Genomic DNA, 15,049 nt, shown 5'->3' with positions numbered 1-15,049 from the left:
AAAAATAAAAAAAAAAAAGAATGAAGACTAATTAAAAAAAAATCAGTTCTTACATTGAATTAATCTAGGTGAGTCACTTAATGGCACTTTGTTTCTTCATGTTTTATTTATAAGGATAAAAACTTATTCCAAGAAACCATTTGCTATGTGTTGGGAGGGAAGAGAGAAGCATTTTTAATTTTATAGGGTTGAAGTCAGTTTATGAAGGTTGAAGGGTACCACAAACAAAGATCTTTTCTATTTCACTGTTCTCAGTGTGCTCTTGAAGTCTTCATGGGATGGGGATGTTTCTTTACACCTTGGTGTGCAAAGTAACCTCTTAAACCAGTTTATCTGCTTTATTCTCCTTCCTATGATGTGATAATGCAGTCAAAGCTTTTTAAAATCTAGTTTAGTAAGGAGGTGGAAATGAACTAAAATGACTGGTTAATTAAGAGTTATGGAAAAAAAAAAAAAAAAAAAAGAGTTATGGGTGCCTGGGTGGCTCAGTTGGTAGAGTGTCCAAGTTTGGCACATTGGGCTCTGCACTGACAGTACGTAGCCTGCTTGAGATTCTCTCTCTCCCTCTGTCTCTCTCTCTGCCCCTCCTCACATGCATGTGCTCTCTTGCTCTCTCTCAAAATAAATAAACTTTAAAAATAATTTAGGGGCACCTGGGTGGCTCAGTCGGTAAAGCGTCCGACTTCAGCTCAGGTCATGATCTTGCCGTTTGTGAGTTCGAACCCCGCGTCAGGCTCTGGGCTGACAGCTCGGAGCCTGGAGCCTGCTTCGGATTCTGTGTCTCCTTCTCTCTCTGCCCCTCCCCCACTTGTGCTCTGTCTCTATCAAAAATAAATAAATGTAAAAATAATTTTTTAAAAAAGTGTTAATTTCCATTACCCAGGTGGTATTATTCTTCTGATTTCCCTTCATGCCCTCCATTTTACCACTCCTGAAAACGTGTTAACCCCATTGTATTGTGGATTATGAATTCGCTTATTTGGTATAGTGGGAAAGTGGAGTCAAAATTTACATTGGGAGGTATTGAAAAATTTCAGTCATGAAAGTGCCACATAACACAGCTTTCCTGTGTATAGATCACTATGTAGTTGGTTGTCAATCTCTTACAACCTAAATAATTGCAATGATGCTTCATTCTTCAGACTGTCTACTTAAAGAACCTTTATGATAGCAAATTTAGGTTTTAATAAAAAAAGACATTTATTTTAATTACAGTTTTTAAATTTATCTCTCAGATACTCATGGCCTCCCCAGTAGAATAGCTAAAAACTACAGATTTGGTAATTGATATTAATGTATACCTGTTAATGGTCTTTCTCTACATTATAATTTTTGTGCTGTCACTGAAGTGCCTGTCCAATACTGCAGACAATCTCTTCACAAACACTAGAAAAGAGTATGTCATCATCTTAAATACAGTATTAATGTATAAAGGATAAAATAATGGAGTTTATTTTCTTCATATAGAAAATTGCAATTTGTTTTTCCTCCGGGTCTATTTTTCCACCAAATGCTCAACTAATTCTACTTATTTTCTTATTACCCATCTATTCAAATTTTCTCATTACTCATCTATTCAAATTTAAGGATAGCTCTTTTTCATAAGGAGTATTTATTTACTCATGCCTCATAGTTCAAGGTGAATCTTGTTAGAACAGTAACATTATAGTGACAATGTAATTGAAATTTACTATGTAGGAAACTGTGATCAAGAAGAGAAAACTTAGTGTCTGTTTGCCTTTGCATAGATAATTGCTTAATTCATTCTATTTTTAGCAAAATGCTTCTGCGCATATTGAAATGTCACAGTGCAGGATGCTGCTAGCCTTGCCACAAAGTATTAAAGTTATTTTTTGAAGATTGGTGGTTATATTAAACTGTATATAAGATTTTTTTTAAGTACCAGAGTATATTATTTAGTGAATGCTTCCCATTGTTTCTCTGGATCAGTATAGAATAGATGCTTTACTATAGTTACAAGTCCTTATGTAATCTGGTTCTCTGCTGAGTGACCTCATTTCTTACTGCTCTTCTGATTCACGCTGACCTTACTTTTCCTTGAACACATCAGGCACATACCTGTTTCAGGGCATTTGTATTTGCTATTCCTCTACCTGGAATAGTCTTTTATAAATTTCTATGACTTACCTCTTCCCTTGATTTAGGTTTCTATTGAAATATCACCTTTTTAGAAGGGCCTTACCTGTTGCTGCTATTTCCCCTCCATCACTTTCTATTTCCTTGTCTTTATTTTTTCATTTTCATTTTCCATAATTTTTGATTAGTCTCGCTTGCCAGTCCCTTTAACTGTAATATAAACTCCACAAGGACAGAAATATTACTTTATTCAGTGCAGTATCTCTAGTGAGTGGTGCTTAGTAGGTATTCAAGTCAATACACGAGTGAATGAATATTATGGAGTATGTGCTTTTCCCTAAACTTATTATTGGGGTTTAGGAAAAAAGAGTAAATATTTGAGATAAAAACCATCTTTGGAAAATTGGACAGGATAGAAAACAGCAAGGTATCCCACTCTGATCTTGACTATTCTAGTTGCTTCCTTGTGACTTTTTTAGTAGATGTCAGGAATCATGGGGTTTCTTGGAATCCTAATTGAGAAGTCCTCAAATGTTTTGTTTCTGGGACTGTCTCAGTTGACTCAAAAGTGATTGCCTATTGGCCTTCTGGTTTCATATCCTATAGTTTCTCTGCACTATTATTTACATATATGTCCCATAATTTTCCAAAATATAATATCTGGTATTTATTTCATTTAATTCCTGTTATAATTTTCTAGATATCCCTAATGATAATTCTTAATTATCTTGAAGGACTCTGCCTTAACTTTGGCAGAGCTTCTGGGAGTCTAGATGCTGCTTTGAGAAAAAAGTTGCCTTATTGGATGTTTAAAATTTCTTCTTTTTTTTTCTCTAGACAGTCCAAGAAGAAGAAAGAGAGATTTACAGACAGCTACTACAGATGGTTACAGGGAAACAGTTTTCTGTAGCCAAACCCACCACACATTTTCCTTTACACCTGTGAGTCACAGAAACATATATCAAATGAATTTAATTCTGTACTTTGTTATTTGATATTAAAACTATATTCTCCTCTTGCTAGGTCCCGATGTCTTAGTTCTAATAAGAGTACTTTGAAAGACCCACTGTTTAAAAATGGAAGTTCTTGTGCAGCTCAGATTATTGGCTCTGATACTTCATCATCTGGATCTGCCAGCATTTTAACTACCCAGGAACAAGTGTCCCACAGTGTGTATTCCTTATCGTCTTATGCCCCAGATGTTGTTGCATTTGGATCCAAAGATTCTGATACTCTCCATCAACCCCAACATCACCACTCTCTTCTACATCAGCCAGACAACTTACCAGCTTCAAATACACAATCGGAAGGTAACAATGGTTTCGTATATTTTCCGTAATAATAACCAGTTAACTGTTTATGGGCTCTATGGGAATTGCAAGGTTGTAATGTGCATGTAATTTAATTAACATATAAGATACTTTAAATATATATAATTCAGTTAGCTGTACCACAAATAAACTAAACCTATAAATAATTTACTTTTTTCTTACATGAAGATGCAAATGATTTCATATAATATTTTACTTAAAAGGATTAACTTCCTGAGCAGCGTCTAGAGTCAGAGTATAATCATCCCAATTACTTCAATACTTTCTCTGTTTCTAGTACTTTGTGATGAACATTAAGTACTCTGAAGTTCTAAGTTTTGGAACATCAATTAAGTATTGAAGTAAAATTTCTTAACCAGGTAATACTTAGTAGAAAAACCTGCATAGTAGGTTTATGCATTTTAGAAGGGTCATCAGCAAATTTTGGAAACAAAAAGTTTTCTACTTAACTTTTAGCTAACCAAAATATCCAGACACTTAGCACTCCAGTTAATTAAGGTTTTCTATGATAATTTTCTTTGTTTGCTTAGTTTCCCCTTTCTTTAGGTGTGTGTTATATGTGTTTATGATAGTATGTATTTAGGTATATAACTTAAAACGAGTTTAAGGTTAAGTGATTAGACATTAGGGATCTTTTGATAGATCAAACTCTAAGGCTCTTTCCTCCTTCCTTAGGTTTTTTTTTTTTGTTTTGTTTTGTTTTAAGATATTACTCACTTTCTTAAAATTTTCACTTGGGGATTAAAATTGTTAGTGGCATCACTATATAGCTATACATATTCATGAAAACCTTTATAAAATTTTGTGAGATGATTTACTGGGAACTACCATTAAAAAAAGCCTTTAACCTCAAAAACATAACATTGTATGACAAATGCTTAGCTACAACTAAACTGAAACAAATATGCTGTAGTACATTGAATGTTTCATTACTTTCCTTGTACCATTTAATAAATATCCTAAATGAGGTGTCATTTAGAAGGACATGATTCCTGCCTTTATCAATAACACAAAATAAATGATAGAATTTGTACTTTTTTAGACCCTGCTACTTCTGTAGCTTTTTCTCTTTCTGCCTCTGCCTCCCCCTCCCCCCTCTCCTCTTTCACCTTATTCAGTCTCATGGTAGTTCATGAACTAAAGACTTTTGAGAAGTTGTGGCTTATTCTTTTTCCCCAGGAACAGAAAGAAGCAGCATAGGAATCAAGTACAGCCCAGGAGTAGATGATGAAGGGCATATATACTTGTATTTTTGGAGCGACTTCTTTCTTTGTGAGGCAGGCTCTTCCCTAAGCCCTATTTCTGGCTCAGTGAAAGTGGACCCGCCTCCTTTTGTCTTCCATCTTACCTTTGTCCTTGCGCTGCATTATTTTTATGAAAACAGAATACACTGAAGTATGGGAGCTTAAACTATAGACACCTGGAGTGTATAACTGGGTAGAATTTTTTAAATAATAATATGCTGTTGTGTTTCTTTTTTTAGGATCAGACTCTGTGATTTTACTCAAAGTGAAAGATTCCCAGACTGCAACTCCCAGGTAAACTATGGAAAAAAAGACATTCTTGATATATTGTTTTCTTTTCCCTCTCTTTAATCACAATTTCTTCACTAAGAGTTGCATAACATAAAAGTAAAACTGCCTCAATTCAGATTTCTCGCCTGTGTTATTTGAATTATTTCAATGACTTTTTAATTAGTTGTCTTCTTCCGTCCTCCTTGTTGTGCTTCATTCCATCTTCTGCCATATTCTCTAATCCATTCTTTGCCTGTTCTTTTCCATCTTCCATTCTACATCCAGAGTGGTCTTTCTACAATGCATATCTGATCATTCATTAAACTCCCTCAGGAGTGGCTATCAGACATAAAATCATGCCCAAACTCCTTAGTATGGTATACGAAGCATTTCCTCCACATGCCGTACTTCCTATCACACATTCTTTCCTTTAACAAGTACGAATTGATAACCTACTGTGTGCTGTGTCCTAATATAGACATTGGGGATAATAGCAGTGACCAAAATGAAATCCCTGCACTCAAGGGGCTTACATTCTAGTTGTAAGGGGTGTAAAGAAAGAGGTGGGGGACAAATTATGAACAAATAAATAAATATGTATGTCTGATAGTGATAAATGCTGTGAAGAAAAATAAAGCAGGGCAATATATAGACTGGGGTTGGGGGGCACTGTTTATTTGGGCGGTCATGGCAAGGCTGAGAAATGACATTTGAAGAGAGACATGACAGAGGTGAGAGAAGGAGCCATATGGGAAGATGGGAGTCTTTCATGTGTTAATTACACACACATCAGTAGTGTGTGATATGTGCTTTCTTACCTGCATAGTCATTGTTCCATCTGCCTTGTATGTAACCCTACCTCAACTTGTCTATCTAAAGAAGCAGGAGTCTCTTTCTTAGCTTTTAAGTCTCAATTCAAGTCTAATTTTCTATATGATACTTGACTTCTATATGGAACTTCTTGCTCTGTAATTCAGTAGGTTACTACTTAGATTGCAGTTTCTTTGCCATTAGCAGTTCAGTTGCTGGAATGAAAATAGTATCCATTTTCCATTGAGAAAATTAGGAATAATGATGTTTCTTTCTCATCTCAGTTTCTGTACTTCTTTGCAACTCTCCTGTGTGTCCTAAATTTTAGATATTTTTAAAAAATTCTGTTATAATTTTTCAAGGAGACTTTACAGTTTGGATTCCTTATTCTTTATGTGTGGGTTTTGTTTTATTTTGTTTTGTTTTTATTTTGAGTCAGACCTGGGTTCTGATCTTGTCCAGGCATCACATCACATAACTTTAGACAAGTTACTGTTCTAAACCTAGTTTCCTTATCAATAAAAATGCCAGTGTTAATACGTTATGGTTTATTGAATTGCTGTGAAGGTTAACATACAGAAAAATACTTACAATGAAAGTGTTTCAGGGTGCCTCAGTTAGTTGAGTGTCCAGCTCTTGATTTCAGCCCAGGTCATGATCCCAGGGCTGTGATATTGTGCCCTGTATCCAGCTCCTCACTGATACGGAGCCTGCTTGAGATTCATATTCTCTCCCTCTCTCCCTCTCTGCCTCTCTCCCTCCCTCCCTCTCTGCCTCTCTCCCTCCCTCCCTCTCTGCCTCTCTCCCTCCCTCCCCCCTCCCTCCCTCCCTCCCTCCCCCCTCCCCCCCCTCCTCCCCCCCCTCCTCCCCTCCCTCTCCCTCTCCCTCTCCCTCTCCCTCTCCCTCTCCCCCTCTTTCCCCCTCTCTCACCCCCACCCCTTCCCTGCTTGCTCACTTGCTCTCTCAAATAAAATAAAAGTCGTTTAATGCGTAGTACACAAAAGTAGGTATTCTTTATTGGGAAAAAGTCGATCTCATGTAGAGAATGCTTTTAATTCTTCAGTAGTTCTTTACTCTGTGTGCCTTTCCTTTATGGAGGATTTCTATTAGTGATGCCTGAAGAATGAGAGGGAGGGAGAAATGATCTGTTGGATAAGGCCGATTGAATAATGCTGTTTATTGCAGTTGGAGCCCGCTTTCCCAAGTCTTGGCCAATGGGCTCTTTATTCTTAATCTCCCACCACTGCCTGTCCATTAAATTCTAGCAGTGAAGATCTGCCCTTATTTCCTAGAATATAGCATGCTGTTTCCTGTTTTTGTGCCATTGTACATGCTGATCCTAACCCCTGGAATTTCCTCTCTTTCCTTGTCCACTTGTTAATCTCGTTTTGCTTTTCAAAATCTGACTCAGGTGTTATTTTTTTCTCAGGACATTACTCTGACTTCTCCAGATAGTATTAGTCTTTTCCTCTGGTACTTTTATCCCTATATCTTATTTATTACTAATACTTTTGCATTTATCATCTAGTGTGGATCATAATGCCTGGCACATGATGGATACTTAGTAAATAAATCTTTGTTAAACAAATGAATTTCCTAGAAATCCTAAAAGGCTCTCTTGCATAGCCCAAGAACTCATCATCTTCATGTTGGTTTAAGACTTTGGTTTATTGAAAGGTATGTTACAATAGTAGAAATCACAGTCTTTGGAATTGGACACAGTTTCTAATCCTGACTCTTCCAAGACAGATGATCCTTCTGAACTTCCCATTTCCTCTTCTATACACATGAGTAATAATTCCTTATTCTATATTGAGGTTTAACTAAAAGAGAATTATCATGAGGCTTAACTAATATAAAACAGCTAGAGCAGAACTTCACACAGAGTACTAAGTAGGTGCTCATAAGTAGTTGTAGTTATTTTTACTGTATGCTTCAATCATAATGAGAAATAATATATAATCTCTTTGAAAAGCAAGAAGATTTTGTTTTTTCCCCCTGCATTTTACTTTCCTAATCCATCAAATACCTACGTCCACTGAAGAGAAATACTTTTCCCTTACATTATTCACGTATTCAATAAACACTGAGTACTTGCTGTGTGCCAGGCACAATTCTTGGTGCAGAGGATACAGGAGTAAATAGAAAAAACAAAAATTCCTATCCTCATTAAGCTTATGTTCTAATAAAGGAAGCAGACAAATTTCAATAGCAAGATCTACTACTATGAAATTCTGGGCAATTCCTGTCACTTTATGTTGTGCAGTCAATGTGTTTTCATGTTCATTTGTTTTTAGTATCACATACTAAGCCCCTCACAGTGCTACCACTGATCTTTGTGGCTTTCTATCTTGGTTGTTACATCAGTATCCACTGTGCCAAAGGCATAGGCCGCTTCTCCTATGTTTTCCCCTTATTAACCTCAGTGACAGTGGGGAGGCAGTAGAACAGCATATTCATTGCCAAACCCTAGCCTGAGGATGGTTGGGAATACTAATTCTCAAAAGGTAGTCTGGGGAGCAAGGGATACCTTCTGAGTCCTTGTTCTTGCCTTCACTAGGACAGACTGTAGCAATTCAAGAACTGAAAGGGATTCTAACCTCCATGTTTTACAAATTTGAAGCTAAGGACCATGGAAATGAAGTGACTTGTTCAAAGTCACACAGTGAATCCGGGTCCACTCCAGGAGATCCAGGTCTCTTAACTCCCAATTTCATGCTCTGTGCACTTCTTCTACTTGTATCTGAAAGTTTTTTTTGGAAAAGTGTTCACTCTTCTGTTTGTTTCTGTGAGAGATCACAGTTAGGGATTGGCAAGGAGATGAGGATGTGTGAGAAGAGCAAGGGGCTCTGGAAGAGGGACATGCCTGTGACTATGCTAACTAAGCATTATTCATTTGGGTTGTCAGCAAGAGCCGTGTGGAATAGAATTGGTCTCTCATCTTTGGAGTGGAGCTGTATATTGCTAATTCTCCACTTTGGTTCATTGGCTAACTAACCGTCTGATACAGACTATTCTGTCGGTGGGGATTTTCAGTATCCATTATGACTTGGTTGAATATATTTTGATTCAAGTAGACTGACAGGAAGAAGTCCAAGATCCCATAAGGTTTGACTAAATCATTAATAAATCTGTCAATCTATACCATTTTGGAAGAGTAACGTTCTAGCTTAATATATTATCTTGACAAGTGATGTACTCTTTCCCGTTGGGTTGGTCTCATAAGGAGCAAGGTGTAAGTAAGGACCTGTGTTACAGTTAATTTCTCTGCTGAACTTTGGGCCACCTTTTTAACTACTATGTATGTGAGTGACTCATAGCTGTATTCCTTTAGTTCCCAGTTACAATTATTTTATGTAATTTATGACCTTTGCTTTGTTGTATACATATAAAGCATTCTTTTAAATTATTTCAATGACTGATTTTCTTGGTGAAAATATTTGAATTTTCTTATGAGCCTCCTGTTCATTTGCCATTTTTTTCCCCCACCATAGTCCTGCATTTTTCCAGGCAGAGCTGTGGATCAAAGAATTGTAAGTTATTGTTTTTGGCATCATTTTTCTTTCTCAGTCTCTTCCTTCTCAGAAGAAGTCAATTAGCCAATCACCCTACCTATTTTTAGTCAGTAAAAATTCCCTATTTATATCTATTTATAAAACAGCTTTTAAGTTGTTGGGTTTTTAAAATTCTCTTGGGGTTGGGGCATTTCTATGCTCAGGTTTATTAAATATATAACAATTGCTGAAGCTAAATTGAATTGGAAAACTATTTCGATATTAAGTATTACATGGAAAGGAAAATAAGTGCCCTTATTTTTACATTGGTAGAACTAATTTATTGAATAATTCACATTTCTGGAGTTTGAAAAATCACTAAAAGTTTTTAGTTTCCAGTTTTAATAACTCTAAGGTATTCAGATCCCTGGACTTGTTCACTGTTTTTAGAGAAAAAAATAAATCCATATTTTTTCTTTTGGATCATAAGTACAGTATTTGAATTAAAACCTCAATAGTATCTTGTATTATTTGCTCCTTTGGGATTCAATCACATTTTTGGATTTCTAGAATGAAGCTTCAGTCTCTCCATAATCTTAGAGATTATGTTAATCTCTAAATTTTAATGTTAAAAAAAAAGTACTACACATTTACACATAGCCACAAATATCACCTGTTCACATTTAGCAACAAACTAATAATTTCATCATTTGATTAAAAATAGTATGATAATTTCAATAACACCATGTGGTTTCACTCTGTCTTAAATAGCGATAAGGTTAGTGTAGGCACTTTAGACTTTCTATATGGAGGTTTTATGTTTAGTGCTCATTGTTCATCAGTAACATGCATGATGCTAAGACAGTGGTCTGCATTTGTGTCACATTCCTTTTCATTTCCTAGAACTAGTGTTTATGATTCTCGAGCACGGGAGAGATTGCGCCAGATTGAAGAGCAGAAAGCACTAGCATTGCAGCTTCAAAACCAGGTAAAAAACAAAATTGGGGATAAGATTGTAAATAAATAGCACATCCAAGTTGCAACTAATTTAGAAGATTACCTGGATTTGGGATCAAAGTTGTAATTGTGAGCTGCTATGATAGCATAGCACTTATATTGTGTGATTAGTCTATGTGCTTGGTCTCTCCAGATGGTTCTACTCAATGTATGTAGACAAATAGTAGTTTTATTTATCCCACTTATTCTAAAGTTCTGTTTTGCAGAGACTGCAGGAACAGGAACATTCAGTACATGATTCAGTAGAACTGCATCTTCGTGTACCTCTTGAAAAGGAGATCCCTGTCACGATCACCCAAGAAACAGAAAAGAAAGGTCATAAATTAACTGATAGTGAAGATGAATTTCCTGAAATCACAGAGGTAAATTACGTACTATGGATTCTTGTGCTAACAAGCGTGTTTAGAAAAGATACTTAGAATGAATTTCAAACATAGAAATAATAGAATACCTGGCATTTAAAGTATCCATTGTATTGCATACTCCTGCTTTCATTTGTATTACTAATCTTGGCTTTATTTTTAAAGGATTATTGAAAATTGAAGAAAGAGTTGTGAGTGGTTTTTCATGACTTCAGTGAAAAAACGTTTAATAAATTTGTGTTTTATGTACATTTTTACTTTTAATGTATATGTACGGTAGTTTGACATCAGATAGTAAGTTGAGGCTTACTATTTTTTTAAGTAATAAAAAATCAGTTAAATATATTAAAGTCTGTACACTTTTTTAATATTTATTTTTGAGAGTGCATGTGTGCATGCACAAGCTTAGGAGGGTCAGAGATAGATGGGGACAGAGGATCTGAAGTGGGCTTTGTGCTGACAGCAGAGAACCCAATGCAAGACTCAGACTCACAAACCGTGAGATCATTACTAAGGCTAGGTTGGATGCTTAACTGACTGAGCCACCCAGGCACCCCAAAGTCTTTGTACATTTTAAGATAATCTGTTCCTTGACTCATTCTTCTGTTTGAAAAACTATCATATAGTTAGTAAGTATAACACATGTATTATAGTGTGCTGGATTCCATAATTTACATTTTAAAAACCCAAATTTTTCTAGAAAAATGTCTGAAACACACTACCTGTATCCCCTGCTACCTTTTGGGAAAGAGTCTATTTGTTAAGAAATTGTGTGGGCCAAAGATATGAAGTATAATTAGGTCTTCTTGTAGACTTAGAAAATTTGATAGCAGAAGGTTATTTCAGACTTTAGGAATAAAAGGAAGAAAGGTCTGAAATGTTGTGCTGCAATGAGAAGGGGGGACAGGATGGAATGAAAGGAGATAACCCAGGAGATTACTGGAAAGAACAGAAACCAAAATGTTAGAAGTGAACAGTTGATTACTGATATAGTCTGGGGTTATATGGGGTTTGGTGAGAGATCTAGTGTGTCTATAGCCATGTACACTTCATCTCTGGTACCTCTTGGTTCCCTAGGAAATGGAGAAGGAAATAAAAAATGTATTTCGTAATGGGAACCAAGATGAAGTTCTGAGTGAAGCATTCCGCTTGACCATTACACGCAAAGATATTCAAACTCTAAACCATCTGAACTGGCTCAATGATGAGGTAATCTCGCACCTGTTTTTATATTCAAATAGTAAGCATTAAGTGGAAACTAAGTCAAGGTGTTACCTCACTGTTTCTTGAAATGTGGTCCTCAGATGACCTGTGTAGAATCAGCTCTCTTAGGGTTTCTCCATTCTCCTGAATAAGTATGAGACAGTGTGGTGGAGATACTCATTTTAAGCAAATACCCCAGTTTATTTTTTATGTACCTTCAAGTCTGAGAGCTGCTGATTTACCATTTTATGTTTAGACAGTTTAGACACTGAGGGAAAGGACATTCATTCTCACTCTCTTTAAGGCACCTACCCAGTAGTTCATCTATCGAGCAAATATTTAATAGTGGACTGTGTTGTAGCATGAAGGAGTTCTTTGGGATTTCCGTTAGGGATTCCATTTCTACTTCCTTTTTTATCTCTACTTGTTCTAGATCACTTAGGATATGAGAGATAAGCTTTCTCAAGTAGCCTACATTTATAAGTAGCCTACATTTATTACATATATGATATATATATTTTGGAAGTGCTTATTTTTGAGAGCGAGAGTGCGCATGTGTGTGCAAGTGGGAGAGGGGCAGAAGGAGAGGTACACAGAGGAACTGAAGCAGGCTCTGTGCTGACAAAAGAGAGCCCAATGCCAGGCTCAAACTCACAAACCGTGAGATCATGACCTGAGCCAAAGTTGGATGCTTAACTGACTGAGCCACCCAGACACCCCCGTGATATTTTTTAAACTGACATTGAAAAAGCTGTATTATTAAATATTTGATGTACTGGGTTGAAAGAAAGGAAAGAAAGCTATGGCTCTCAGCTTCTGCTAATAATTTTAAGTAGATTAATTATACTACAGTCTTTAAACAATCTTAAACTTGTAGGAGCCTATTTTATTTCAGAGCGATATTTTCGTGGCAAAAGAAGAGAACTGGGTTGGGTTTTTTCCCTGAGTAGCTTCTTCCTTTCTTAGGCCCAGAAGAAACATCCTTGCCTGATATATTGAGTATACTCAAAACTTCACAGCTGTGGGAGATTTTTAGAAACTCAGTATAGTATGCACTAGCTATTCTAGATACCTAAAGTTTTGTCTTGTATGCTTACAGTCTTCCAAATAATAATATTGGCTAACATCTTTTGAGCATTTACCTCATGCTAGGCACTATTATTGTAAGTGTTTTATGTGTTCTATTCATATAACAGTCGCCACAAACCTTGGAGAGGTATATACTGTAGTTTAACTGTCTCTGTTTTATAGATGAAGAAACAAAGCCTGGAAAGATTAAGAAACTTCTAAAGTTATATGGCTAGTAAGTAGCAGAGCCAGGATTTAGACCCAAGCGTTGGGTCTTATCTGTTATACTATACTGCCTCAAAATCTTAAATTGGATCCTGTCTTAGGATTAGATGTATTGAATGTGAGAGCCATATGCCATGCCCAGCATGTTGATTTTCCTTAGGGCCAGCTGGACTAGCCCCATTCTTTTTGCCAAAGGTCAGTTTCTAAAATACAAATTTCAGAAGTTCGTCACTCCCTGAATAAATCTTTGAACAAAAATGTTAAGGAATATATGGTTTGATATTGTCTTGCTTTAGGGGAAACCACCCTTGCTCAGAATAGTGATACTAGAACATTGGATCAAATAACAGAAAGAAAAAAAAAAAGAGTTCACCAAATCAAAGGGCAAAATAGAAATCAAGGACAGTCAAAAGTATCCACCAATTAAATGTTTTTGATTTTAAGACATTAATCTGTGGTTTCTTGCCATTTTTTGCCTACTACTGCTAAATGGGAAGGGGTCAGTTATTCTATTTGGCTTGTAGCTCATTTGTTGTAAATTACGCAAAACCTCCTAGAGGGCAGCAATGAGTGGGATATGAGCTGAGTCCTTGCTATTTACTGTGGCCGTTACCTCAGTGAGATACCTTACAGAAGCGGCATTCATCAGGACATATTTTCCATTCCCTCGGCCCATCAAAGGTTTGGTTTCTAGCAAGCAAAGTTAATGGAAATTACATTATGTAGGAGAGTCGAGGAGAAGGAGAGATTCCTTGTCTACTTTATCTCTACTACACCTACCCATAACTTGTGTAGGGAGTGCTTGCTAGAATTATGTTAACCTTGAAAGCAGGTACCAGTTCACATGTCTGTGATGATGATAACTATTTTGTGGGTTTTTTTTAATTTATTTTTTTATTTTTTTATTTTTTTTTTAAATTTTTTTTTTTCAACGTTTTTTATTTATTTTTGGGACAGAGAGAGACAGAGCATGAACGGGGGAGGGTCAGAGAGAGGGGGAGACACAGAATCGGAAACAGGCTCCAGGCTCCGAGCCATCAGCCCAGAGCCTGACGCGGGGCTTGAACTCACGGACCGTGAGATCGTGACCTGGCTGAAGTCGGACGCTTAACCGACTGCGCCACCCAGGCACCCCGATGATAACTATTTTGAAATGCACCATTGTCAAAGTACTGTATTTTTCAGGCTTTTAAGGTTACTGTTCTTGAGAAGTTAACATTCTGATGAGGAAATAGTAGATATCCTTAAGTATTCATGTTCATTTAAAAATAAGTTATTCTGTTTCTCAGTTGTGAGTTCTCAGTTTTCTTTTGCAAGTAATTTGTCCTCTCTCCAATCCTATTCTTCCCTCAAATATATATTTTCATTATAACCATTTCTCTTCTTTCTGTATTTCCTATCACTTTTATAGGCTACTTTAAATATTTCTCCAAAATAAGGTAACTGATATAATATTCTTACCATTTTATAGACAAGGAATATAAGATCCTAGAAGTAAAGGGGATCAGATTTAGTTTAATAAGGAAAATAAAACCTAGAAGTCCTGTATTTAGAATATGTACAGAAAGCCATTAGGCTACCCTTTCTCTTATCTCTTTACTAAAAGAAGAGTTGGCTACATTACCTGTTCATAAAATAACAGCTTTCAAACATATTTTCATGAGTGGATTTATGTATAGATGAATAGTTAAATTCTGTATAGCTTCAGAGGACTAATGATTGACAGGATTGACATTTTAACTCACTATAAGAAAATGAAACTTCTCAAAAATGGAATGTGGGAACTGGCTGCCTTTGTAAAGAATACAAAAGGAGGCTGGAAGGCTGATAACACCAGGGACATTATAGATGGGGATTTCTATACTGGGTCTGGCAATTAGTTTTGAATAGAAATATCTAAAGAAAGGAGGTCAGGGTTAAGAAGAGGT

General features: G+C 36.3%; 1 protein-coding gene across 8 annotated transcripts in view; it reads left to right on the top strand.

Annotated features, from left to right (window-relative positions):
• SENP1 (SUMO specific peptidase 1) overlaps positions 1 to 15,049 on the top strand; it is a 76,634-nt gene that overhangs the window by 21,241 nt on the left and 40,344 nt on the right. For all 8 annotated transcript variants that reach the window (XR_006219921.1, XR_006219923.1, XR_006219925.1 and 5 more), the window contains 7 exons: positions 2,935 to 3,038; positions 3,121 to 3,407; positions 4,912 to 4,966; positions 9,247 to 9,285; positions 10,150 to 10,234; positions 10,470 to 10,625; positions 11,703 to 11,834. Coding sequence is in view for 2 of the 8 variants with exons in the window: in XM_042992181.1 (XP_042848115.1) it covers positions 2,935 to 3,038; positions 3,121 to 3,407; positions 4,912 to 4,966; positions 9,247 to 9,285; positions 10,150 to 10,234; positions 10,470 to 10,625; positions 11,703 to 11,834 (858 nt within the window). In the remaining 6 variants the exon portion in view is untranslated. The remainder of the gene's footprint in view (positions 1 to 2,934; positions 3,039 to 3,120; positions 3,408 to 4,911; positions 4,967 to 9,246; positions 9,286 to 10,149; positions 10,235 to 10,469; positions 10,626 to 11,702; positions 11,835 to 15,049) is intronic.

This window comes from Panthera tigris, chromosome B4, assembly GCF_018350195.1.
Source record: "Panthera tigris isolate Pti1 chromosome B4, P.tigris_Pti1_mat1.1, whole genome shotgun sequence".
Classification (NCBI taxonomy): Eukaryota; Metazoa; Chordata; class Mammalia; order Carnivora; family Felidae; genus Panthera; species Panthera tigris.
The sequence above is the reverse complement of the archived record's forward strand: the minus strand, read 5'-3'. Positions and strand labels throughout refer to the sequence as shown.